Source organism: Zootoca vivipara, chromosome 2 (genome assembly GCF_965207765.1).
Source record: "Zootoca vivipara chromosome 2, rZooViv2.hap1.1, whole genome shotgun sequence".
NCBI classification, from domain to species: domain Eukaryota; kingdom Metazoa; phylum Chordata; class Lepidosauria; order Squamata; family Lacertidae; genus Zootoca; species Zootoca vivipara.
In genome coordinates, this window is record NC_142584.1 from 85,240,643 (window position 1) to 85,267,913 (window position 27,271).

The window sequence follows — 27,271 nt, forward strand, 5'->3', positions numbered from 1 at the left end:
AGAGATAGACCACAGATAGGCAAAGTATCACTTAGATGCCAACTTTTCAAAGAAAACAGGAAACCTGTATGGTTTTGCTTTTATTTAATTAAAAAAAATCTAAGTAATTGCAATACCATTTAAATACATAGATTTACAAATAGGTCCAAAACAGGACTAAAATATTCTTTGAATATTGTGCTTTCATAGATACATAAGAAAATTAGCGTATAAAAATACTTTACAAGGAATACACTCTAATATATGGATAAAAATACACATTTAAGTAATGCATTTCATTTTCGTATCATTCAAAATGCATAGGAAGGGATACAAGGACCATTTTTTAAAGCCTTATTAAAAGTCTTCATTAAAAACCTATTTGAAGCCACACTGAGCTTCTGCTATTTTGGGAATATTGCATATAAAACCCATTTTTTTCTGCTCAACTGTCAATACCCTCCAGTTTCTTTTATGGCACATTATCTAGGTTATATGGCAGCCATGGTATGGAATATTGCATACTTTGAGAAGAGAAAATGGCTACAGCTAGATGCAGCCCCAAAGGGACTCCATGCACATCTTAAGGAAAGCACAGAAACTTTGATGTGGCCCAGAAAGTGAATAAGCATATTTTTATTAAAAAAAAGAAAAGGAAAAAAGAGGAAAAGAGAAGGAGATGCAATCACAGCTTAATCTGGGCTCAGATCTGAAAACCAGTTGTGGTTTACTGACCTACCAGAGAAGGTTACCCATACCAAAATATGGCATCTTAATTTGCATCAGAACGGTACGAAAGAAAACAAAGGGCATACAAAGGAAGAGAGGAGCCAGTTTTCCATTTCCAGGGTCTTACTCAAGTTCCCTTGCAGGGGGACAGTCGAAAAAACCACCACAATAAAGTGCTATTCCAGAAACCCTGGCACAGGCCATTGGACTGGCCAGAGCGAGATTTGCAAGCCCTGGTATTTTTGCCATGTGCAAAGGAAGAGATCATGGCCTTAAGTTGCAAGTCCATCTCATCTGCTGCAGGCAGATCATCCAAAGAATGTGAATATCACATCCATGATCACTACAACGGAATTCAGTTGTGGAAGGCAGAGGGTCACATAGGCATCGTGCTCATAAAGCCAGGGAGGAGAAGGTAACTACTAAAAACATGGGGCTGCTGCTATGACTGGTTACAACAGGGCGTCAACCCTCAGCATCAGTGGGGTTTTTAAAAAACAAACAAACACACGCACGCACTTGCACTAGGACGACCCACAGGGGGTGCACTGGGAGACACAATACCAATCTCGCAGAGGATGTCTCATGCTTAACAGTGACAAGGAGATATAAGGGTTTCCCCACTCCCATTGGGGGAAAAATGAGGGTCAGAGCAAAGAGGGTTATGTGAGTGACTCACGTCCAGCTGCACACTCACAGACTCATGGTTCAACCAAGAGAGAGATTCTTGGTGCTCTCTCTCTCTGTGTGGGGGCACACAAAAGGTTACTGGTGGCCCAGAAAAGCCTGTTTCCTGCCCTTTGTATACGGTATCACCAGTGCTGTCTAAGAAAAACACAGTAGATGAAGGAAGGAAGGAAGAAAACAAGCACACGTTGTCTTGAAGTCAAATAGCGGTCAATGTGTTTAGGCTGCACCCCAAAGAATGAGTGCCTGAGATGTGGCAAGGGAGAGGCCCGTCTTTTGTGACGAATGGCTCAGGACTTCATAAAACTTCAGAGGGAAAATCCTGCTCTCGGTTGTGAAGGGGATCCCAAGCACCACAGTGATCTGGGAGAGTGTGGCTGTGAATTGAGAAAAGGACACAAGGCTCTTCTTGCCGTGGGCCAAGGAAAAGCTACGGGGTAGAGCAGGGATGGCCTTTCACAGAAACAAAGCAGTGTGTGTGTGTGTGTGTGTGTGTGTGTGTGTGTGTGTGTGTGTGTTAAATTTTAAGTTTCACTGTACATGACTTAACAAAGCAAACAACAAGAAAATAGCACCATGTACCCAAGCCCTTCGAAGACAGGGGCAAAGATGATGTTCTGGTGCCCTATGACCCCATCCGCTGGAGAAGCTCATACCATGAGCAAAGGATGTTCTCTCCCAGGTGAGTTGTGCTGGGGGCTGCTTCCTGCTTTCAGGGGCAACAGCAGCCCATCCCACACACCGTGTTGGCCAAAGTGGGACCATTTCCATCGGTCTGTCTCAGCTCGGGCCTTCAGGGCCTGGGCTGACTGGCTTCAAGATGTGACAAAAGGGAAACCCATTTCTTCATGGCAAGTTACGTTACACAGAGTAATCACAACACCAGTGCAAAAGTAAAACCGGAAAAAGTGTTACAGACAGCCATCAACCCCTTTGCCCCCACCCCCACAGGACCTCAAGAACAGTTGACGCCAAGCCCAGCCAGCATTCAGAGCGTCTGCGTGTTTGCCTTGACCTCCACACTAGGAGGCTGCCGGCCTGGCAAATCCTCATCGAGCTGGACTTTGGCAGTGAAGGCCAGGGGATTCCGGCTGATTACCAGGTCCAGTTTGTCTCCTGCTTCAGATATCAAAGGGACAGCTAAGCAGCAGTCAAAGTCCCGGGTTCGAATGCGGTTTACCTGAAGGGATGGGAGAAAACTCACAGTGGATTATGGGAAACACACACACACACACACCAGGAAAATGAGACAATTTTATTTTACTGTATTGTTGTTTTTTAAAAAAGTATCCAGTTGCTGGAAATCACAGGTGGTGAGAGTGCTGTTGCATTCACATCCAGCTTGCAGGCTTCTCTCAGGCCTCTACCTGTTTCTTCAGCCACTGCGAGAACGGGATGCTGAACTAGATAGGATATTTGCTTGATTCAGCAGGCTCATATTGTGTTCTTACATTCTTAAACTTGTGACAACGTTGAACACTCAATAGATTGTCATTTGGGAGCTGTTCTGCTACATGTAAAACATAGGCCAAACCAAACTATGGCAGAAAAATCCAGGAAAACACATTCCTTGAGCCATTCAATTCCTCAGTTATGTGAGAGAATGGGAAAGACATCAGATCAAACAGTACTCTTTTTGTGGACACAGTTTTTGACAAAAATCTAACCAGAAGCATTAAGTTGGGGATGGTGAGCTGTTGTTGTATCCTTGTGGGGCTACTCTATTCTCCAGCCAATGACTTGGGGGCCAGAAATGTTTTTATAACACCCAAGTGGTCAGGCGCCATAATACAGTTGGGTTTCATCTTTCAGAAAAGGCTCCCCGGTTATGGTGAGATTGTTTAATTTTTGAGCTAACAAGATTCTGGCTGCAGTGGTTTCAAAAGGATTGGAGTAAATTCATTGAATGTTTAAAAAATCATGACAAAGATATGAAGCCGCTGACAGGCTTGAAGTAGTACCTGCAATTATAAACTGTAGAATCTCTAACCATAAGTGAGAGAAATATACAATATAATCAAAGGCTAGAGACGAACGTAGAAAAGCTGTAAATTAAGTATGAACGGAGGGAAATCATAGGCTCGGTGGAGCATCGGTATTGATTTGTAGATGGTAATGTATGTGTGTTAAATGTATTTCTTTGGTTATGGTAAAAAATTAAAAATATATGAAAAAAATGGTGAGATTGTTTAAGGGTGGAGCCCCTCTGTCAGAGGGTCGCCGTGGCTACTCTAGAGTAACTCCGCTTGAGTCCAGTTTGTCTTTAAAGACTTTTATTGTGCATAGTATGTATAGTGCAGAGGTAGTCTGAACCAGAATCCGGCAATGGCATACGTCTGTTCCTATGCCAGCAAAATAGTTGGGACACCCCAAAACGCCTCCCCCTTGACCTGTGTCGCGGTGCTCTCCTTAACTCTTGCGCCGGAAGGAGCAATCCCCTCTCAGCCTCCTCCTGTTCAAAGCTCCAGCATCCTGGAGCCCTTGCCTACATCTCTCCTCCCCTGAGATTTCCAATTGTTCTGCACACTGGCTTCTCTCTCCCTCCAAGTCTCTCCCTCCCCCCCTGGCTGCTTCAGACCCACTGTTGCTCCCTGTGCTTGGTGAGGATGATGGGGGGCTGGCTCCCTGTAGGGAGTCACCTTTACACTCTCTGATTTCTTTGTCTTAAAAATATTTACCGTTCCCTCATCCCTGATGAAACTGTGGACAAGCCTTTTATCCTAACTCAATTAAAGTTTCATTAGGGCTACCAGGGACAGATAACCCATGCATCAACATTTTTTTTTGCATTTAGCTGAAAGTGTAAGGCAGTCAAACTGGCAGGTGGGATCTAAATTAAGTTTATGGTAAGCACAGATGTGGATATTAAGATTTGTTGCACACACTCGGACGCAATAGCATCTGGAGACAATGACGGACTACTTTATATTCTAAACCCCAAGTGGTTGGGACAGGATGAGTCCCTTTGTTTCTGTAGCCTGTGAGACAAACAAGGGTTGTTCTCTCCATCCCAGGCTCCTCTCAGCCCAGTGCTGCCATGGGGATGTGCATGGTATGTCAGCACATGGGAGAATACAAGGTGCATATGAGAGAGAGAGAGAGAGAGAGAGAGAGAGAGAGAGAGAGAGAGAGGGAGAGAGGGAGAGAGGGAGAGAGAATGGTGTACGAGAGACACAGAGAGAATGCATTGTGTGTCTCCGTGTCTGTGTGTGATCTGCAGATGTGGGTTTTCGCAAGATGTTTGTGCAACGAGTGTCTGCAAGTGGGTGCATCTGAAAATGGCACGTGACCCTCAGAGGGCTGCCCAACCTTGAACGCGACCCCGAGGCCACGGAAGGTTAATCGGCTCTAGGGTTAGTTCTTCCATTCCTCTGCATCTGGATGAAGATTTTATAGGTCAAACAAATCCCGTCGATATTTTTCTGACATTTGGAAAGCCCTTTACGAATCACTCCCGGCTCAACACTTTCCTCTAACTAGGATGCTACAGAGCTAGACCATTTGGTCTATTTCACTCAGTTCTGTCGCACTGACCGGTAGCTGTGCTCTCTAGGGTTTCCCAGCCCCACCTGGAGATGCTGGCATTGCACTTGGGCAATGTCCCCTTTCAATGCCTGGGGCCAAATGGAAATGTGCTGCCATGCCCTCTCTTACCTGAGGTGACAACGGCAGCGGTTTCCAGGGAGATCTCGCCAAAATCCAGCGAGATCTTGCTGCAAACCAGCACTGCTTCTCTGCCACCAGCTGGGTGGGCAGGGTGCCTGCAGAGGCAACGGCTGAGGTGGTTGCTTCACCCCTGCACTTGGGGCTTCCTGTATGCGAGGCCAATTCTCTTCTCACCGCCTCAAGCTACAGTCAGGCTGAGACCATCCTACAGAAGTGACGACAAGGCCATCTCCTTAGTGGTGTCCCATGCAGAGATACTGAAGTCCTCTTCTCGTGGTTCCTCTTTGGGTTTAGTGTGTGTTCAAGGGGAACACTTTGGTGCTTGTGCAGGCTGTGACACTGCCAACATTCTGCAGAAACGTGGCCGGCAGCCTAATTACTTTTATTTTGTTTCCCCTCTGCGCTCTCTCCCCCCCCCCAATTCTTTCTTTCTGCTGGTCTTTCATTTGAGGCTGAGAAAGAACAACGGTGCAGAAGGCCAGCTGGCTACGGACCAGAACAAGCGCAAATGAGCCTCCCCTTATTGTTGCCAGATTTTCAGTTACTGACCCTACATGTGTTATAGAGTTAATTGTAGCACAGCCAATAAAGTCTTTTTAAATGCTGAAGAGAACAGCAAAAGAATCCTACAGGGAATGGCAAGACTTCTAAAATAATGAATGTAACTGCTTGCAGAGCGCACGCGGGGGGGGGGGGGGTTGTACCAACTGCCTCCAGCATTTCTGGTCCGAACAGCTGCCTCAGGAGAGGCCGGCAAAACAGTTTGGACCTCAACTTGTCACTTCTTTTCCTCCCAGTGGTGTAGCAAGGGGGGCGATGGGGCCGGATTGCCCTGGGTGCCACCCTGGAGGGGGGTGACACTCGGCGGTCCCCCCACTGGGGAACTTTGTTTTTTTCTTTTTCTGTTGCATGAGATTTTTCAACTGTTCTTATATGTTCTTTCAATGCTGATTTCATATCTGAAGTCGGTTTTGTTCTGTAAGCTCTAGGTTTTTTTGCAATTCATGTTTTCGCCAGAGCCAGGTTGGGGGGGGAGGTTTGACAAATCCGCACCGGGTACTACCTGGGCTTGTTACGCCTCTGCCCCCACCAGAAATGCCAGCAAGGTGTGACAATGCATTGATAAAGAGCCTTCAACGGGGCTCCTGAAGGTCTAGGTGGCTTTTTCCTGTGGAGTAGCTACCATGAGTTCAGGGAGCCACCACCTGAGGGAAAATATGTGGGTATGAATGGCTTGGCTACAGAGCTGGAGGACAGGTGACGGCAGTGGTGGCCAATGCAGTGCCCTTGGGTGCCAGTGTGCCTGCTAGTACCTCCTGTAATGCCCATGGAAGGTCTCTGTAAAAGCCCACAATGCAATTGTTTGCTCCTCTTGCTCACAGTTTGCACTAGGCTTGCCCTTTCCAGCACCGTCTCATGGTGGCCATTTTGTGACAGGCATCCATGGCACTATGTCAAAATTTCAAATGTGCCCAGTGGCCCCAAAAAGGGTGGCGTTCCCTGGGTTAAGGAAAACAGAAACCTTTCCATCAGTGAAATTGTGCAGCAGTAGGACAGGAAGACAAAGGAGAGTGTACCGTTTTAGACAAACTGTTCCAACAGCCACTAGCGTGAACCCAGATGGTTCGCCCCAGATACAAGTTCTTCTTTAAGAAACAGACCCATTCGGGTTTCTTAAACCTTTTGCTGTTATTTATAGTTATTACCTGAAGGACTCTGTCATAGGGTTTGAGTCCACACTGATCAGCTGGCCCATCTGGGCGGATCATATTCACATAGACGCCTTTTTCCAGCAAGCCATCTGAGACACTGAACCCAAAGTCTTCAGTCTCTGGATCCTTATAAATAGTTATCTGAAAAGGAAAAGGAAAGTCTAATTTGGTATGAACAGCAAAAACAGAGGACAAAGCATGAGGAGAAAGGGCGCCCCCCCGGTGCTTCAAGAATAAATGAGGGTTTCATTCTGAAGTTTTTGAAAACTTCAGCTGTTTCAGCCTAAAATGTCAAACTCAGTCACTAAGTAGCTATGGTGAATGTAAAACAACAGTTTCAGGTCTGTGTTCTCTTCAAGCGGCACCATAAGCCACAGGAACCATGTGCAATGCTGATGTGACAAGAGTGAACGTGTGGGGATGTGGCACAGAAGTAGGAAAATGGCCAGTGTTTTCTAAGAAAGCACCAGTAGCAGAATTAGGGCACAGGACAAACAAGGATAAGGTGATAACATTGCTCTAACACCCCTTCCAATAATGATCCCCAGTTGGAATGTGGGGTCAGGAACAGAACACATTTACAGCACAGTCCTAACCATGCCTACCCAGAAACAAGCCACACTGAATTCAATGGGGTTTAGCCCCAAGTAAGTGGGATTAGTACTGTAGTCTGAATTATGGTACTAATCTCTACTGGGAGAGTATCAACATTGCTATCATAAAAGGTCAGGCACAATGCACACATTTAGGCTCTCGGTGCAAACCAGCAATGCTGTTGCTTGGGGAGGCAGGCCCTGTTCCAACTTTAAATCAACTACCACGTCTGCCTTGAGAATGAAGCTCTGCTGTTTAAACAGGAATGTTTGGTTTCTGGCAAAATGCCTGAAATACTTCCGAACCACCAAAAGCCTTTTTGGAGAAGCTGGTGCCATGGTAAGCATTCCTCTGCACGGGAGGTGGGGCGTGTGTCAATGAATTGCATGCCATTGCTATTAGGAAAGATTAGATATCCCTGATAGCGATGCTGCATTTGCATGCTGAACCTCACGTTTTCCATAGGCCTTTCAGAAGTGATTGGAAAAGAGGACAGGAAGGTGTACCCCCCCAAACGAGTCCTGTGCTTACACCTCTTCCCCCGCCACTAAAATGAGAGCAGAAGCCATTGTGCTACTCCTGCCCTGAGACTCTTGTTTCCCTGTGTGTGTCAACTGCTTTACTGCAAAGCCATCCTATTATAGGAGGCTGTCTTCTACTAAGCCAGTTCATTAGGTCCACCTACCTCAGTATCACCAAACTGACTTGTGTTCTCCATGGATCCAGACAGCCCTGCCTGGAGCAGGTTCTCCATTGATTCAGACAGCCCTGCCTGGAGATGCTGGAGTTGCACCTGGGACCTTTTGCATGCAAAGCATATGCTCTACCCCTGAACTATGGCTCGTTCCAGTTTTGCTAGGTGTGTGGGGTGCATTGCAAGGGAGTGGCAGGAAGAGGGCGCTGTCCCCACCAGAGGACACCAGCTGCTTACTAACATCAGCAGAACATTCCATGTCCTGCCATCCTGTGCTCAAAGACGTTTATCCAGAAACTTAGTAACGGGGCAAATCCCCCTGTTTATTCTTTTTTCGGTGCTTTACCCTATCTTCGGTGCTTTATCCTATCTTTACACCACAGTCTTAAAACCAATAACCAGCTCATTCTTCAGCACAAACCTTGTGCAGCTCAAGAGGGGTGGGAGACATGATTTCTTGGATCTCTTCCTTCATCATCTTAATCTCCAAATTCCTGTCATTCTTCTTGGTGGGAGTGACATTGGCATTGCCCTTCCCTTCACCTGAGCTCTTGGTGTTCCCTTTCCTTGGTGGGCTCAGTCCTGATTGGTTGACAGAGTTCATGAGCAACTTGCCCCCGTCAAGGTCTAGATTGTGTACACTCCCTGTCATGATGGATGCCTATGGAGGGGTAAGTACAAAAACAACCACAGAGAGAGAGAGAGCACAGTAAGCTCAGTGCAAGAAGCAGCACGAACAGTAAGGTTCAGGGCAAGACGAATGTCCCCACTCCTACATCCTCTGCTCCAGAACCTCCCACCCAAACAAGAGAGAGAACAGAGTGCCATCGTTCTAGGATGCTTCAGGACTACTATGGGATGCTGCCAAATTGCAAACCCTGCTCAGGATTCATCATGACTTCACTTGAATCGGCATAAACGATAAATGCCAGCCCGCATGGACAACAAAATTTCTGCTCTGCCCTTGCAATTTATGGGAACTGGCCACAGCACCACAATATCATGGCAAGACTTACTGCCCTATTATGATTCTCCTTTTGGCCAATGCAGGATGCACACCAGTGTTCAGGTGCTGCTGGGTTGAACAGATTTGCTGTTTCTATGCACTTTTGTACTTGTCCATCCATCCATAAGCATTCTCAACTGAATGCTATCTCAGTGTTTCCCATCCATGCTAGTGGGTGGTGCTTGGTGGGATGAATTCACACTGTGTGTTGTTGTTCCCTCACCTCCATTAATACTTCCACGCCCTCCCAGAGTTCTGGAAACATGAGGCCCATTGTGGACATGCACAAAATTGTTTGTTTACCTGCATGTGTGGCCATTACAAAAAAAAATGTTACAAGTTTTCATATACACCAGATTTGCACAAAAGAGTAGGCTAAAAAAATAAGAAGAGGTTGAATATAGAGCCCCACCAGCAGCGCACCCTCTCTGAGTTTGAAAAACCTGAGGTCCATATTGGACATGCAGGCAGGTATTTGTTTACTTGTACCTGTGGTACCCTTTTATAAATGTTGTTTTTGAGATGCAAGTTTTCTGATATACCAGACTTGCACAAAACAGTGAGTTAAGAACAAATGAAGTGTGTGTTATGAGGTGCTCCTCGGTGTGCTCCTCGGTCCATCAACAGCACACCGAGGAGCACCTCACTGACAGAAGGAGGGGGTGCGGTGATAGATGACACCCAGAAAAGTCACCATGCACATGAAAGACCCAACCCACCTCCATCATGTGCTTCAGTATGTCCACAGGTTGTATGTAGGGTTTTTGTTTCCTTAATGCATTATTGGGGAAATCTGAACTAAACAGGGGAAGTGTGATCTGCCACATAGATGGGGACAATGTTCTGTGTTCAATGCAATAAATTTTTAAATCACTTTAAACCGCTATGTGTAGCTAGCCTTACACATGGATAATTTGACCGTTTCAAGCACTTGAAACGCAAGAGCCATCCTTCTGACCAAAAAAAAAAAAAAAGGGGGGGGGGGGGGAAAGGATGAAAAAACCCAATTTTCTACTGGGAGAGCAGTGCTAGTTTGGATTAGGCTGGCAAAGACTATTATAGATTTTGGGGAAAACAGGTCTAACCTTCCTGTACCATTCTAATACCTGCTCTACCTGCTCAAGATGTGTACTATAAGCTTCTAGTGATATTACCTTGAAAGAAAACACACTTTATAAAGGGTGACACTCTGACTATGCAGGGAAGGGGGAATATAGAGCGCTCTGTTCACCCTGCCATTAGCTCCGGCTCCCATCAGTCACAACCAGAAAGACGCAGCTCAAGAAGAACAAAGAGAGGGGAACTTACTAGAAGTGATACCGCTAGACAGCCCTTCTGCTTTCAAAGGTTAATTTACCTCAATCTCCCTCAAAAGCTCAGACTGGCCGCATGTTTCCAAGTCCTCCAAAGCTTCTCCAAAAACACGCCAAAAATTATCCTCGTGTGCGGTCTCAAGGCCATTTTGGCGGTTGGGATATCTGTTGTAACGTAGGAACCAAAGATTGTCAGCACTCTTCTGGAGCAGGGTGGAAGCCGCAAGGCTACAGCAAGTGGCTCGCCAGTAAAAGCAGAGACTTGGCAGAGTCTTCATATACAAAAGCAAACAATATGAACTTTTCAGGCAAGAGAGAGTCCAAATACAAAACCTCCATGCACTTTCACTAACAGGGCAAAAGTCCTTCAAGAGGAAGAATTACACTGGTGTAGTAATGCCACGTTCAAAAGGGTAAAATAAAAAGTGCCTGTAGGAAGATTGTAGGTATAGGAAGACGTTTTGGTGAAATAGAGAAGTAAAAGAAAAAAAAAGGATGCATTATGGGTAAACCAGGAGCCTCAGAGACTGTTAGTACAAAGGCGGATGGGACAGAGTTCAGATCTGAGACACAGAACACCTGAGAAGAGAGAGAAAAACACAGAGGGTAACAGACGTGGTGAGAAAATGATAAATACATCAGGTATCTGTGGGAGTATATAATGTAAAAAATGATGTATATAAAATGGCTTCCCCTAGACTAGGCAAGCAATTTAAACACTAAATGCAGAAATATACAGAGGGTTCAACGGGACCTATAGCTCTCATTTTCATGGGTCAGTACTTATACTTTCAATAAATCTAAATGCTAATCTATTCTGCTGCCCCTGCTCATTATATACTTCTCCCTTGAAGAAATAGAGAGGTTTGTGCTTGCTGGTATCCACACCACCCTCTCTTTTTGGGGTAAAAAGGGGGCAAAACAGTCCTTTCCCCTGTATATGAGTCAGTTCCCCACGTTCCGCCACCCCATGCTTTTAACATTCAACCACACTCCAGGGAGACCCAGATATACTGAAGCTAGTTTGGGGCTCCACTGAGAGAGGCAGGCTTGCGTTTCAAATGGCTCCATTCACTTGGGGCAAGAAGTGGGTGAGCCTACTGAGTGTGCCACTTTCCTTTCTGTGAATCGTTGGCATTTCCTCCCCTGAGGGAAAACCAAACCGCTGCACTTAGTGCCACTACGGTATGGAAGGTGAAGTCTGTTCTCCAACCCTGACACTGAATGGCCGGACAGGAAGACCACAGAGCAGGGCAATGCCTCTCTCCACACACAAACAAGCTATTCTTGCGATGGGCATTTTGATAGGTTATTATCAATTGCTGGCACTTAAAAAATGGCTAAGTGCATAACTGCGATGCCTGCTTCTTATTTGCGTGGACATTTCCATGTCACTTCTTAGACCACTAAAGGGAGAGCAGCAATTAAAAATGAACTAAAGTCATATGAAATGGTTTTGGAAATTCATGCCAAGGAAATGATTATTGTTTTAATGAGTCAACACTACAAAGAACTGTGATACAAACAGAGGGAATGTTGAGTTGAAGGTTCGTGTTTTTAATTTGATGCAGTTGCCTTCTTCCATCCTCGCCCACTTTTTCCCCTTTTGGACAGAGTCTTGTTTGGACCAAGACTGATCTTGTTTTCACAGCTGCCTGCCAACCCAGGTGTAGCCAGCACTTCAGAATTCCATCACAAACCACTGGAACTCAGGTAACCCAACTGAATGGCACGGAGTCTAAGGTCAAAGCAACCTGCAAGGTCTGTGGTTGGGCAGCCTCTGATGAACTGCTGAGGTGTGGCTCAGATTTGCAGATGGCAGATTCCTGAGTTATCACAGCAAACTGATTCTGGTTACTTGGCACCCACAAGGCATATGAGGACTATGCCAATCCCTTCTAGTTCAAACTGGAAAATTAGTGGGATTAGTTCAGGCTGCATAGGCCACTCATAACCTTATGGAATTGGTACTTCTCCCCTCGCCCTCCATTCCCATGTAATACTTGCTAATTTAATGCTGAACCCTGGGGATTAATCTACCATCCAAACAGACTCTTACAGATGTCTAACATGCTGCACCTTAGTATTATTTTATCCCCATTTTACTTGTGTGTGTGTGTCTGTGTACACGTAAACACACACACACCTCTTCTAACACCATTAGTGCATAGATGAGATTCCAGATCTGCAATACTGGATGCCTGCTCACGTGAAAAAACGTTGCCCCAGTGAAAAAGGAACTTAGAAATGACTTTTTGGTGACAACATCACCAGGACACACTTTTGCATGTGATCTTGTATACCTACTGGTAATCAGACAAACAGAGAATAGATAGGATAGAGATAAAAATCAGCGTCAATCCATCCTAGATTGCTTTCATATATGGCCTTTCACATACCTAGCAGCTATGGACTGCCATTTAGTCAACAGCCAAGAGACCAAATGTGGGCCACACATTAAAGGTTTTTTAATTTCTCTCAATCGCTCGGACACCATTGTTAAGATGACACCCTGCTGTAATGAAACTTAAGCCTGGGCATTCAGAAACGCCGACTTCTAAATGCCAGCAGTATTTCATTCCAATTAGAAATCCAACTTTAAAAAAATGACCACTCATCAGTCTAGCCCAGCATTCCACTTGCAGTTCCATTTCTTCTCTAAAAACACAGGCGAGGCCTGAGCTCTCTGTACGACATGTCCCTTTTGTAATGCGGACGAAGGAATAGATCTGAATGTTTTCATGTCAAATTCCTTCAGGAAAAGTTGAAGCCGATATCGACCCCTTCCTTTGGGAGGAAGGGCGGGAGACAAATCTAACGGAGTCAGGTAAGACACGTAGGCATGCCTTGTCCTTGAGATCCATATGAATGTGTGTGCGTACGTGCGTGCGTGCACACACACACACAAACAAACACACGCACACTCACTCACTCACTCACTCACTCACTCATCCTTCCCCCTGGTTTTCTTACAAGCCTCACATACCTGCTGGGCTTCTCCCAGTCATCTTCACTGAAACTGCCATCCATAAAGGGGTAACTCTTCCTGGGATCACCAGGAGGGGTACTGTTCTTCTGCCTGCTGGATCTCCATTCATGCGGGTGAAGCGCAATACCAACAGCTTGCGGCAAGTATGTACCTACTGGGATCCGATGGGGAGCAGAGAGACAAACAGGAAGGATTAGGTCGTTTTTACATGGCTACGTTGAGGAAAGACAATCTTATGGTTAAGTTAGCTGGATGGGAAGTCTGTCTCCCATTTCTAGTTCCGCAGTAGACATCCTATATCGGTTTCTAGGGGGAATTTTAATCGTGCAACCAGATGGACAAAGCGCCCTGCTTTGTCCATTTGCTGGTGAGGTTTGAATCCAAACCACACCTGTAAATGGACGTTGAAGGGGCTCGCTGTAACTGCTGACCCCATGGCAACGTTTGCTTGCGTGAACTTTATCCCATCAGATATAAATGTTTGAATTGGCCCTCAGCAACTCAAAATGGAGTTGGGAGGGAGGAGACAAACTTACACATTCACACATTGAAGGCCAACTCACCCTGACTTCCATAACCAGCATCAATGCCAGAACCGTCCCAGGATTCCATTGCACTGTCCACACTGGGGATTGTGGCGGAATAAATCTCAGAGAGTTTGCTAGTTTTCTGGGAATCAGTCAGGTCATCTTCTGGGTCGCTCACTTCATTTATACTCCCAGACTGTTTCGGGTAAGTCCCTGGGGTCAAAACAAAGATGCACAGATATGCACAAAATGTTAGAGACATCTCCGCAAAGCTTGCCTGCTCTCTTTCTGTTATGTTATAATCACCAGCTAATGGTCGGTAATTCTCATATCAGGTTGCAGGCCCAGTGTTATATTTTCCAGAAGATGTAGGATCTGATGTAGGGTTTGCTACCAAGGAGTGTGGTGGAGTCTCCTTCTTTGGAGGTCTATAAGCAGAGGCTTGACAGCCATCTGTCAGGAATGCTTTGATGGTGTTTCCTGCTTGGCAGGGGGTTGGACTGGATGGCCCTTGTGGTCTCTTCCAACTCTATGATTCTATGATGTGCAGAACACTGATGTTTCCTTAGCCCTGTAGCAAGGGGGAGCTGCCCTTCTTTCCCCTTCACCCTGTAAGCCTTTTTGACCCATGGCAGCTTCAAGTTGCAGCAACCAAATGTGAAATTAAGAGTGGGGGAGTGGCTTTCCAGGTGTAAAAATCACACAGATCACGACTATTGCCAGCGTGTGATCTTAAGTGCATCTACTTGCAAGTAAGTTCAGTGAAATCAAGTAAAAAGACTTATTTCCAAGTAAGCGGCTTTTCTGATTTCGTGATTGTAAAGTGATTTATTCTTTACACAACACTTAAAACCACCATCACCTTGACAATTTTCTCTTTCACCTTAGAACATCTCCTGAGATAAAGACTGTACTTTAAAGAAAGGGGGAGGGGAGAGCCCACTATAGTCTCCCCAAATTAGGATGGGTTAAATTGCTTATGATGGAGTACTTGAGATGGCTGTGGAATTCCAATTTCGAATAGCTCAGGCTTAGAATGATTGATAGGAATTCACTCTCCTGCGTTCATTTTGACTCCTGTGTCATACGCAGAAAGTGCTCCAAAGAGCTTCTGTGAGTAAAAATATCATTATGACTGCTGGACGAGCTGCGCCAGCTATATCCTCTCTTGGGGAAAGCTCTGCGAAAGACTATTAATGTGTTTCACACCATAATAGCTAATGGTTGAGAGGTACAGAGATCATCCCTGGACTGTGAGAGCTGTTGGGGGGGGGGTGATTCCCAAACTCAGCTAAGGTTGGGCCTTTAAAGGTCTCTGTGTGAAAGACACTGCAGTTTTTAAGATGATGGAGTGAGCAGGAATGAGAGCACTGGCGTGGAGATTGGAAGGCACATTGGAGAGCATGAAGGGATGCAGGAGAAATTCAATTTAGTTTGCATTTTTAATAAGTAACTACCTAATGTGCACTTCTTAAAAAGAGAAATTGGACTAGATGGCCCTTGAGGTCCCTTCCAACCCTACAATTCTATGAAATGTGCAAATCAAAGCACACCTATCCTTTGAAATTTCATAGAATCATAGAATTATAGAGTTGGAAGAGACCACAAGGGCCATCCAATCCAACCCCCTGCCAAGCAGGAAACACCATCAAAGCATTCCTGACAGATGGCTGTCAAGCCTCTGCTTAAAGACCTCCAAAGAAGGAGACTCCATCACACTCCTTGGTAACAAATTCCACTGCCGAACAGCTCTTACTGTCAGGAAGTTCTTCCTAAAAAAAACCTGACCAGGAATTTTGCACTTCTCCAAATCTTGCAATGCTATTCTCCATCCCAAACAATGGGTAGAATATATGTTAGGGGAAAGAAATGCATTAAAATGCATCTATTAATAAAGAGATACAAAAATGCATCATATATGGGGAAATTGCTTTCAAAAATGTGTACATTAGTCAAAACTGCATACAAAAAGATGTATTTATTAGGAGAAATTCTGACAAATTTTCATGGGGATTGAAAAAACACACACCAATAACTGCAAATTGCTGCAGAAACACGGCAAACTGAATTTAAGATTAAAATAATGAGAAAGTGAAATAGACAGAATTCGACACCCTTAGGTGCAGGTATTTCTGTCTGGGGATCTGAGGTGACCCACCTGTCAGGAGTTGATCAACTCCACACACACACGGCTTTACTTTTATAGTTGTAAAATTAAATATTTTTAGAAACGCAACAAGTCTCAAGTTCGGTCTCCTCCAAAAGCAAGTCAAACTTGAAAAGTGCTGGCTCTGCAACCTCTTGAGGAAGTTCCACAGCAGAAGAGTGATTCCTGCAAATCTCAGATTGGTTGTTTTTAAAGCACAACTATTTTAGTGGTAGCTTCTGCTTCCAGCAGAAACTGGGAACGACCTGTCTCTTTAGACACTTCCACCCCCACCCCCCAGTTGGCTCTAGGCAGGTCACAGGTCTTTTGAAGAAAAGAAAAAAAAGAGAGAAAAGTGAGTAAGACTGGAGAAAAGTACAATATTGTATTGCAGCTGTCTTTGTTTATGGATGTCCGTACAACTCCTTGCAGCAGAAAAGAGACTTAAAGGAGATCAGAGGTGAGGGAGGTGTTTTATCTCTGCCAGAATAAAAAGTGCTAAGAAAGCAAGAGGAAAAGCTACACTCTGAGCAAGTAGCAGATCTAATTTATCAGTGGTTAGGAAGGAAAGTGGGAGGGACTGCACCAGGAAAATCCTCTGTGTTCATGAAGAGCTGAAAGACTGAAGCAGAGAGGGAGGAAAACGGATGTGGTTGAAATCTAATGGTCCCTTCAAGCATGAAAATTAAATTGCATGGTTACACTGTCAAGTTGTCTTCATTAAAAGCAAAGAACAGAAGAACAGAGGCCTATTTCTCATTTTTACACATGAACATCAGTCAGGACTTTCAAGTGAACTTCAGTCCTTTCAAGACATTGGCTGAGCTCCTTAGTTTGGCAGGCAAGGTTGCTGCTGCATCAGAATTTCAAAAGAAAGGGACTCTGCAGAGACACAGAGTCTGATGTGAGATGCTTGACTGACAAGTGGTTGGCAGTGAAGGATGCCGATTAAGTTTTCCCCCCAAATTGGCTTTTCAGCAATTCTTTCAGAAACTTAATGCTGCATCAAAGTGGGGCTGCTCAGTGTTAAGGAAGGAGAGGAGAAATAAAAATCACTTTCCACATTGGCAGGTATGGAGATGTTTTTTTAAAGGGAAGCAGGCAGCTCAAAATCTAGCCAGCTTCTTAAACAGAATCTCAAGTGGGTGCTTGAGATTATACCTGTCAGTGGAGTCACCTATTGATCTTGTTGCTTTTCCCTCCTTCTCCTTGTTTTAAAGAAGTCTCCCAAGGAAACTAACACATTTCCCCGCAATCCAGTAGTCCAACACAACAGTGGCATTGGCAGGAAAAATTATTAAAGGGAACAGCAGTTTAATAATGTAGACAGAGGATGCAATCATCATACAGTGCATTTATGCCTTGACTTCATATATTTTTAAAGGTTCCCCCAACGTCCTGATGTCACGCACACGGCACCATACACCATGTGACATCGCCTCCCCCCCCCCCAATTCTCCTTCAGAAGCTGGTGCCTCTGAGCAGAGCAATACATTTGGCACCAACTTGGCTGCAGGAGTTGCCAGAAGGAGGCAAACAAGGCACCAACCAATCGTCTTAGGAACTCCACTCCGGATTTGTGTAGCCTTTTCTTCTCCCAAAGATATCTTGCAAGGCGGTGAAGGTTTAGGTCCCAAACTTTGAATACAGTCCGGAAACTAATTGTAGCCAGCGCAGTCATGACAGAATTGGTGTTAAATGTTTGGACCATTCTGCCTCAGTTAACAGTCTGGCCGGCTGCAGTCTCCAAATTGTCTTAAGAGGCAGCCCCATGCATTGAAGTAACCAGAGGCTACTTCAATTGAGGTTACCAGAGCATAGAAAACAGACTTGGCTGCCCAGTTCACTTGAGCCTCGAGCGACAGTAATGGATCCAGAAATACCCTCAAGCTACAGTATCTACCTGCTCCTTCAGAGGGAGTGCAACCCCATCTAGAGCAGGTTACATCCCATCCATCTGGTTTAGGGAACCATCCATTTACAGGGCCTCAGTCTTGTCTGGATTAAGCTTCAGTTTATTGGCCCTCATCCAATCCATTACCAAGGCAAGACATTGATCTAGCACAGGCATCCCCAAACTGCGGCCCTCCAGATGTTTTGGCCTACAACTCCCATGATCCCTAGCTAACAGGACCAGTGGTTGGTGAGGATGGGAATTGTAGTCCAAAACATCTGGAGGGCCGAAGTTTGGGGATGCCTGATCTAGCACATCCACTGCCTCACCTGAAGATGTATAGGAGATGCAGAGGTGTGTGTCATCAGCAAATTGCTAAGCATGTACTCCATAACTCCAGGTGACCCCACTAAGCAGTTTCATGTAGAGCAGGCACCCCCAAACTGCGGCCCTCCAGATGTTTTGGCCTACAACTCCCACGATCCCTAGCTAACAGGACCAGTGGTCGGGGAGGATGAGAATTGTAGTCCAAAACATCTGGAGGGCCGAAGTTTGGGGATGCCTGATGTAGAGGCTAAATAGCATGGAAGATAATACAGAACTCTCCAGAAGCCGACACAGAAAGGCTCCATGAGGCCAAGCAATATCCCTCAAGGATCACCCTGTGAAAACAGCCATCCAAGTGGGACTGGAATCATCGCAGTGGTGGTGCCCATTCTCAATTTGGGCAGCCACTCCAGAAGAATACAATCGTTAATAGTCTCAAAAGCCACTGAGAAATCAAGGGTAATTAAATAGGGACACATTCCCACTGCGGCTCTTCTGACAAAGGGAAGGCAGTTTCTGCACCAAAAGCAGGCCTAAACCCAAATCGAAATAGATCTGGGAAAACCAGTGTCATCCAAGAGAGTCTGGATTTGGCCAGTGACCGCCCAAGAACCTTGTCCAAGAAGTGGAGATTGTTACATTGATCTGTACTGATTTTGGCTCCAGGTGTGCCAGATGATATACACAGATTTTTTAGAATGAGAACTTACTTTCGGTTTGCTTCTTGATCTTCAGAGTTACAGTTTCTCCAGCCATCTGGAGTAGATGAATGGCTTCACTCAGAGGCTTCCCCTTAAGGCTTACATTATTAATAGCTAATATCCGGTCTCCTACATGGATAGCTCCAGTCCTAAAGGACAAGCAAATGAAAATTCCAACTGTTATGCAAGACAGTAATTTCATTAAACCAGCCCATAAATAAAGATATCCATGTTCAGTTGATGGATGCAAGTGTGACAAGATTTAACATTCTGTGGTAATCAGAAGGAAAACATGAAAACAAATGCACAACTATTTACAGATTAGCAGGGACTCCTCCCAGTTCAGTGATTTATAATGGAAAGAGAAGCCCATGTCTTCACCCATAATGTCTTCACCCATAATGCTTCTCAATCATCTATAAAGGCTGATCCATGAATTCCAATTGAAACAAACAAACAAAAAACAACAATCCCAGACCTGTATATGCACACCTCTGCATAGACAATCTGTCAGGGTTTGGGAACCTTCACCTCTTGGGCCCAATTAGGCCCAGCAGAGATTCCTAATTGGCCCATGGGGTGGTTTCTCACAAACCATCCACACACCTGGCCCCTTGGCCAGCTGACTGGGAGCCATGCTGGGATCAGCTACACTAGGGAGTTCCCCATTGGGCTTTGAATCCGAGCTGCATCCTCTGCAAAAGGGAAAATGCTCCATTTTTAAATAGTGTGTTTTTACTTCTGCAGAGACATCAAAGTGGTTACCAATCAGCTGTTCGGTAGTTACAGCAACCTCCTTTGAAGATGCCCTTTCAGCGCCAGTCAGCTGATTGGTGCTGGAGCATGCATTCAGAGTGGCTTGCTGTAACCACCAATCTTTGACAGGTGTCAATCACCTGCAGTCATTATGATGCCATGTGAGCAGCAAGTGCCCTCACTGCCATGGGAAGAAGCCACAGCCAATATCTGACATCATGATGTCAAGAATACCTGTTTTTTAAAAATAATAATTATGGGTTGCCATGGCCAATCAGATCAAATGGCAGTGAAATCAAATAAGCCAGAAGACAGTGGTGTCAACGATGAAGGGGGGGGGAACATTGCCCCAGAGCAGCAGGCAGAGGACCAAAAATGCGCCAAGCAGCAGAATGTACAGTGGTGCCTCGCTAGATGAATTTAATTCGTTCCACGGGTCTTTTCTTATAACGAAAAATTCGTCTAGCGAATCCCATAGGAATTCATTGAATTATTATTTTTAAATTTTTTTGCCCATAGGAACGCATTAATTGAATTTCAATGCATTCCTATGGGAAACCACAATTCGCTAGATGAATTTTTCATAAAATGAATTCGTCTCGCGAGGCAACCTCTGCTAGAAAAAACCTTTCGTTAAGCGGAAATTTCGTTAAGCAGGGCATTCGTTAATCGAGGCACCACTGTAATCCAAATGTTTGGTGAGGCCAATATTTTGCCTTGTTATTTGTCTGGTTATGGTGAATAGGCTAATTTTGAGTTGCATATTGAAATTACAGAATGTATGGTGCCCATAACAAAAGATATGATTCACCCACAAATACTACAAAACATACAAAAACACAGTGAAGGTGGTCAAAAGAAAGAGTATCCCTCAGGGCAGCGACCCATTCAGTTTGATCCGGGCTTGCTTGAATTTAGTAATTCATCTAAATAAACTGTGAACAGCAAAGGGCACAGTGAATTTCACCCGGCCCTTGGGGTGCTGCACACGGAGACCACAATAATAAAGGCTGCCTTTGCGTGACCTAAGTAAACTATCCAGCTCACAGGTGGAATCCAAGGTACGGCTCAACTGTGGGTTGTTTTCCAATGGATGCAAAGGCCAATTGTGTCATATCCTCTATTTAGATCACAGTTATTCCATTAAGCTACAGCTGCAACAGACATTCATTTCCATGCATGCTCTAAATTGCACTACAACTCAAGCGTTGGTTAAGTACATAGAGACCAATGGCCGGCCAGTTTCAGAATGCTTGCTGTACCCGTGTCCCTTTTCCTTGTGCTTTTGCTGTTCTAGCCATCAGCTGTGGAAAATCTCCAAGAGTTGTCATTTAAGCATATTTTATCTTCTCATCAGAAGAGTCTGTTTTAGCTACTCCACTCCCTTTCAAGAGTAAATTACTTTTGCTTGCAGATCTCCCAAACAAAAGAACACTGTATTTTCAGTCACAGAAAACAAAAGCTTAGCACACAGACCAGCAATCAGTTTTGGAAATCTTGTTTGTGGGCAGCTTATAAGGATATAATTCAACTTCTTTATATTTCATGGTCTCTCTCTCTCTCTCTCTCTCTCTCTCTCTCTCTCTCTCTCTCTCTCTCTCTCTCTCTCTCTCTCTCTCTCTCCCACCCTTGCTTTTTCCTTTGAGTCAGGATATTGATTTCTCAACTATCCACTAGAGGTCACTATGGTGCCAGTTTAAATAGCAAAGTTAACTTAATTTCCAAACAGTGGATTGTTGTTGTTTAGTCGTGTCCGACTCTTCGTGACCCCATGGACAATAGCACACCAGGCACTCCTGTCTTCCACTGCCTCCCGCAGCTTGGTCAAACTCAGCTTGGTTTTTGACCAAACAGTGGATTAGTGAACTGAAATTATAAAATCCCTGTTTTCTCTAGCAGCTGAATGGATTGGTCTAAATTCTGGCTCAAAAATTCTGGGAAGGGAATGTGCATGGGCCCAAAGATTCACCTTGTATCTATTTTGTCTTTAAACATTCTGATCTGTTTCTGAATTGCACTATGCTCTTTACACTTCAATCTGTGCTCCAGGTTCTGAGCCATTCTGTATAAAGTGAAGTTCTGCATTCTCCATTCATTACAACTGGGAAATATAAGAAAAATGGGTGCTGTTTGCAAACATGGTCACCCCTTCTGAGGAGATGAAGCCTGCCCAATTTCAGAATGATAGTTGCAGGGATTCTCCTGCAAGGATAGACTTTACCAGTTTGCAGTGGTTACATGTGAATGGGGTGGTGGTGGTGAAAAGAACATGGATCCTCAGGAAAAACTGAGGTAGGGGCAAATGCCACATACCCCCAGCAATTTCACAAACATGTAAATAAACAGTCCACAAATTATAAGCGGGATAGCTCCGTTGGTTAGAGCATGGTGCAGATAATGCCAAGGTTGAAGGTTCGATCCCCGTATGAGACAGCAACATATTCCTGCATTGCGGGGGGTTGGATTAGATGAGCCTCAGGGTCCCTTTCCAACTCTGTGATTCTAAGCTTATGTGGTTGCACATTTTGAATGCAGCATTCCTGATTGGTTCCTTGTTTGTAACCGGCGCGCACACACACACACACACCTCACACAAACATATCCACTAATGCAAACATAATAGCACTGAATATACTACCTGGAAGAAGCTTCACAGCTTCCCCAAGGAACACAAAATGGGCCTTTGGGAGCTCAGAAACTGTGATAGCCATTCAGCACACAAACCTCTCACGTCTCCTCTCAAGATCACGGGCAACCAAGTTCTCTCTCCTCCCTTTCCTTACGCGCACAGCCACGTAACTGTGCAGAAAGATCTACACCACTCACCTAAGCAGGCTCCATTTAATTCAGTGGTACAAATCAGCAGAAGAGCTTCCCAGTGGGTTACACCTGTAGTATCATTATAGAGGAGGCAAACTGCAACTCACCTTTCCGCCAGCCCTCGTTTTGTCAATCCTGAAATGACAATTGGGTCAAAAGGCTCCTCGGTCCCTGAAATAGTGATTCCCAGAGGTCCACCATATCTCTTTAGCTCCACTGTGTAGATGATAGCACCAGTTGTTTCTTGCTCATCTATTAAGAGGAAAGGAGGACTCTGATTATAGAAATCACTCTAAACTAAAGGAATTCCTGAGATTAGTCCTAGACCTAGATCATCTTCTAGAAGATACATGCTGATTATAAACATCCATTAGACCTACTGCTTGTTCTTTCCAGTTATCAAAAAAACCCAGTAACCGCCAAAGAGGATTGGGAAACGATCATTTATTGCTTAATCGCTAGTAGCATGTGATTACTAATTTCATTATAATACAGGAAGGAATGACGCGCATATTTTAATTTTTTCCCTTCCCCTCTTCCTACAATTTCCCATGAATTCTAATTGTTATTGATACAAAATACCTTTTACTTGCAATCACTGATCTAAGGAATGCATCAATTTGTATTTGTAATTAATTTTGGTATATACGCTTTGACGCAACTTTGCTAATTAATATATCCAGAAACATTTATCTGATTGTTTGTTGCCATTTGGATTTCAGTTTTAAGGAATTGCTGAGTGCCACATGCTGTAATGTAAACACATATATATCTCAATGCAACCACGTTAAAACAGTTTAAAGATGAAAATGAATAAAAACGATGTTACAAAGAAAAGCAACGAGGGAAGGAGAACAGGTGGATAATGCGTGCATCAAGAAATGGAGCATGTTTGCTATCTACTGGAATCTGAAAGTACAGGACCGTACATAACTGCATTTATTAGCTTGGCAATTTTGTTTCCATTAATATACCTATGTTTGTGTAAGGCCATTTAGACACTGGTACTCTGTTCAATGCATAAACACTTATTTAATAATGGTAAGGAATCACCAAGGTGTGCATCTAACTCAAAGTATTTCCTAGCAAAACAGTAAGTAACTTTTAAGCCTTATAGTAGGCTTCTAGGTACTTGTTGTGTGCACATGCGCACCAACACATAAATGCAGAGGCACATGTACACACTAATTACTTGAATAATGGTTTCCCAGTTACTCTGCCAGCCCTTTCTTACGTATTGGAGTGTTTTATTAAAATGGCTCAGAAACAGCTTGATTCAGTGCTTTCGTACCAGAATTATCCTCATCCTTCCTGATCTTCAATTTGACAAGCTCTTCACACTGCTTTAAGATCTGCACCGCATCCTCCATTGAGCAATTGTCGAGTCGGATATTATCAATGGCTAACAGCTTGTCTCCGGGCTCTAAGGTGCCAGTCCTGCGAGCAACGGGGGAAAAAACCAAGCCTGTGTTTAACACATTCCAAATAGCTGCATACATAGTTCTTCTCCAAGAGCTGTTGCAGTACTGTGGGTGGTATGGCAACTCTTCTGCAGAAGAGAATTTGCCCAGGTGAATGATTAAAAAAAGAGAAGACATTTCTGCGTAGAAACAGATTCAGATAACTAAAATCCAGCCTGAGAATACACCTCATTACAGTGGTACCTCTACTTACGAATTTAATGCGTTCCGAACGCACATTTGTAAGTCGAAAAAATTTGTAAGTCAAATCCCATAGGAATGCATTGGGAGAAAAAAGTTGTAAGTAGAAGCAACCCTATCTAAAAATTCGTAAGTAGAAAAAATCCTATCTAAACTGCATCCAAGATGGCGGACGGAGCTCCATTCGTAAGTAGAAACATTCGTAAGTAGAGGTACCACTGTATTAGCAATTCTCTCAACTGGTGAAAGTTAGGCAGCCTTTCAACATTTCAAGTGGGGTACCTTAAATAAGTGAGGGGGAAAAAATGAGTCACAGGTAAATGTGAAGGATGCTGGTGTCAAGAAACTGTTTTGTGAATTACAGTTTTCTCCATACATCATGAAAGGACATAGGGAGGTGCTGTTATTGGCTGTCCTCATCTCTCATGGTGCGTCATCCAGAGCAGAGGTAGCAAACTACAGGTAGCCCTACAGATGTTTGTCCACAACTCCCATCAGCCCTGATCATTGGCTTTGCTGGCTGGGGCTGATGGGAGTTGTAGTCCAACAACATCTGGAGGCCTCCATGTTGGCTACATCAAAATAATATAGACCACTATATACATAACTCAGAGAGCAAACTCTTAATGCATGCATGTTCTACTTTTATATAACAACGCAGTGCTGGCAACACCGCTTGTACTGGAATCAAGTAGGCTTAAGTGAGATTCCAGGAGTCAGTATCCTTATAAAATACTAATTTATTAAAGCCAGCACTGTACTCTAATTAGACCTACTTCTATACTGAGACCAAAGGAAATGCCAGGCCACGGTACACCTTGTGAATCACTTCAGCAAGTCTAATTACTCACAGAAGGAGGGAGAATATGCAAACATTTGTGAACTTTGGAAGACATGGAAAATGTTTGGCATTATAGTTCATTGGTCTTGATGGTTGGGAAGGAGCCATAGCTTTGCACAATGAAGGTCCCAGTTCAACCCTCAACATCTTCAGCTGAAAAGATCTCAGGAGGCTGGTCTGGGAAAGAGCTTTGCTGCTTGCTGGCTTTTTATAGGCATCTGGTTGGCCACTGTATGAACTGGATGTTGGATTGGATAGTGTGATCCAGCAGGACTTTTTCTTATGCTTATTCATTTTATCTCTGACATCTATTTTTCCTCTCCTTGTTTTTCTTATATTCTTAGAATTGTAGGTAGTCAGAGTAGACAATATGGCTACAGGTGGCTTGGAAGTCTGAACCATTATAAGGGAGCTTCATATGTCTTAACTGGGTTCAGCTGATTTCGTGTCTGAGACTTGTAAGTGGAAAATTAGATTCTTCACTTACCTGTGTGCTACACTTCCCTTCTTGATATCAGAGATAATTAAAGGCTCCCCAGACTTTCTGCTTGCTGTTATGAGAGAGATACCACAGAGTCAAAACTCAATCTGTACCGTCTAGGATAATCTTTAGCATTACACTAACTTCACAAAGTAGGAAACAGTTGATTATACAAGTCTTTGGAATTCAAAATTAAATGGAGGATTCAAGCTGTGAATGCCTAACACTTGGCCTAAAGTTTATTAAGCATTGGCATTGACAAGCACTTTAAGAACAACACTTTAAGGACAGCACTTATCCCCAAACAGGAGATCTCTCTCTGGCCTTTCATAGCATCATGATGATGGCAATAATATAAGACCATGTGGTGTAATGGTTAGACCAGGCATCCCCAAACTGTGGCCCTCCAGATGTTTTGGCCTACAACTCCCATGATCCCTAGCTAACAGGACCAGTGGTTGGGGAAGATGGGAATTGTAGCCCAAAACATCTGGAGGGCTGAAGTTTGGGGGTGCTTGGGTTAGACTGTAGGACCCCCAGGCTTGAATCCCCAATCAGCTGCGGAGAGTAGGAGGGGGGGGGGAAACTATCACAACTTGATATATCTTATGATCCAAACAACTGAGTCGTATTCACAGACACTAATGACCTGGACTGTGAAGTGGGACATGAGAAGAGTAAGAAGGCATCTATTTCTGTTCAGACACGTGTTTCGTCTCATGCAGCACTGTTTCTGCTCCACTGCAGTTTGACTGCCAACAGAAACTATACAATTCCTCTCATGAATTGTCTGATACGGTGGAATCTTACATAATTCATTACATGGTTAATTTATCATCGCATTACTCCACACCATTTATTTAAACACAAATACCATTCATTTCAATGCAAAGGAAATGCAATGCAACTGGGGAGGGGAAGTTATCGATTATGCATCATTTGCAGACTGAAAAGAACAAGAGCAGCAAATATTGATCATATTTGCTGGACTGATTTCTGCTCCAGACGTGGGACGAATAAGGAAAAATAAGCAATTTCCATTCCTGTTCCCGTCAGAATCCCCCAACATCCCTAACAAAGGGTGAGCGCAGATGGCTCCAGAAAAACTAGGCTTGAGAAGCAAAGGGGTGGCAAGAACCATTATTAGGAGAGCAATAAAGAAATCAAAGTGAACAAAAGCTGGGGAGGTGGTGAATGGGGGTAAGAGGAAATACTGTGGAACACCCACCACTCTTCAGCTATCTTTGATGGTACAACCTTTTCCTTCTCCTGTGGCAGGAGTATCACAGCGGACAGATCCACAAGGATAGCCCAAGAGTAAAAGGGAAGGGAGCAGGTGTCCTAGAGATTCCACATACTCAATATACAACAAGATGATGTACCCATAGAGTAGGGACGGGGAACATTTTCCAGTGCAACGGCTGCACTCCTTTGTGAGCAACCTTTCAGAGGCTGCATGCTAGTTGTGGGGAAGGCCAGAGATAAAAGTGGATGCAGCAACACATGTGACTATTATCTTTGCACAGCAGGCTGCGTTCCAGCCACACAAAATCCAGAGGTTCCAACACACATTGCGTCCTCCCTCCAGGCAAGCGGCAGGCACTATCACAGCTCACGGACAGATCCCAAGCAGGCCCAACCATTTGAGGAAGGTGCATAACTGGGTGTGGCCTGGGGAGAGTCCCAAGGGCCAGATAGAGAGGTCTCAGGGCCACATTCAATCCATTGGTCTGAAGTTCCCCCAGCCC

At 44.5% G+C, this 27,271-nt stretch overlaps 1 protein-coding gene across 6 annotated transcripts in view; it reads right to left on the reverse strand.

The window, feature by feature from the left end:
- Positions 1-65: 65 nt before the first annotated feature.
- GRIP2 (glutamate receptor interacting protein 2) overlaps positions 66-27,271 on the reverse strand; it is a 202,295-nt gene continuing 175,089 nt past the window's right edge. For 3 of the 6 annotated variants that reach the window (XM_035106510.3, XM_035106513.3, XM_035106516.3), the window contains exons 15-24: positions 25,530-25,593; positions 23,832-23,977; positions 22,648-22,792; positions 18,974-19,113; positions 13,933-14,109; positions 13,367-13,523; positions 10,425-10,545; positions 8,483-8,722; positions 6,768-6,914; positions 66-2,575 (exon numbers count right to left, since the gene is read on the reverse strand). In XM_035106510.3, the coding sequence (XP_034962401.3) occupies positions 2,384-2,575; positions 6,768-6,914; positions 8,483-8,722; positions 10,425-10,545; positions 13,367-13,523; positions 13,933-14,109; positions 18,974-19,113; positions 22,648-22,792; positions 23,832-23,977; positions 25,530-25,593 (1,529 nt within the window). In that variant the 3' untranslated portion in view covers positions 66-2,383. Of the gene's footprint in view, positions 2,576-6,767; positions 6,915-8,482; positions 8,723-10,424; positions 10,960-13,366; positions 13,524-13,932; positions 14,110-18,973; positions 19,114-21,689; positions 21,822-22,647; positions 22,793-23,831; positions 23,978-25,529; positions 25,594-27,271 lie in introns of all 6 variants that reach the window. The other 3 variants (XM_088663281.1, XR_015948463.1, XM_035106512.3) reach the window with 3 other exon arrangements.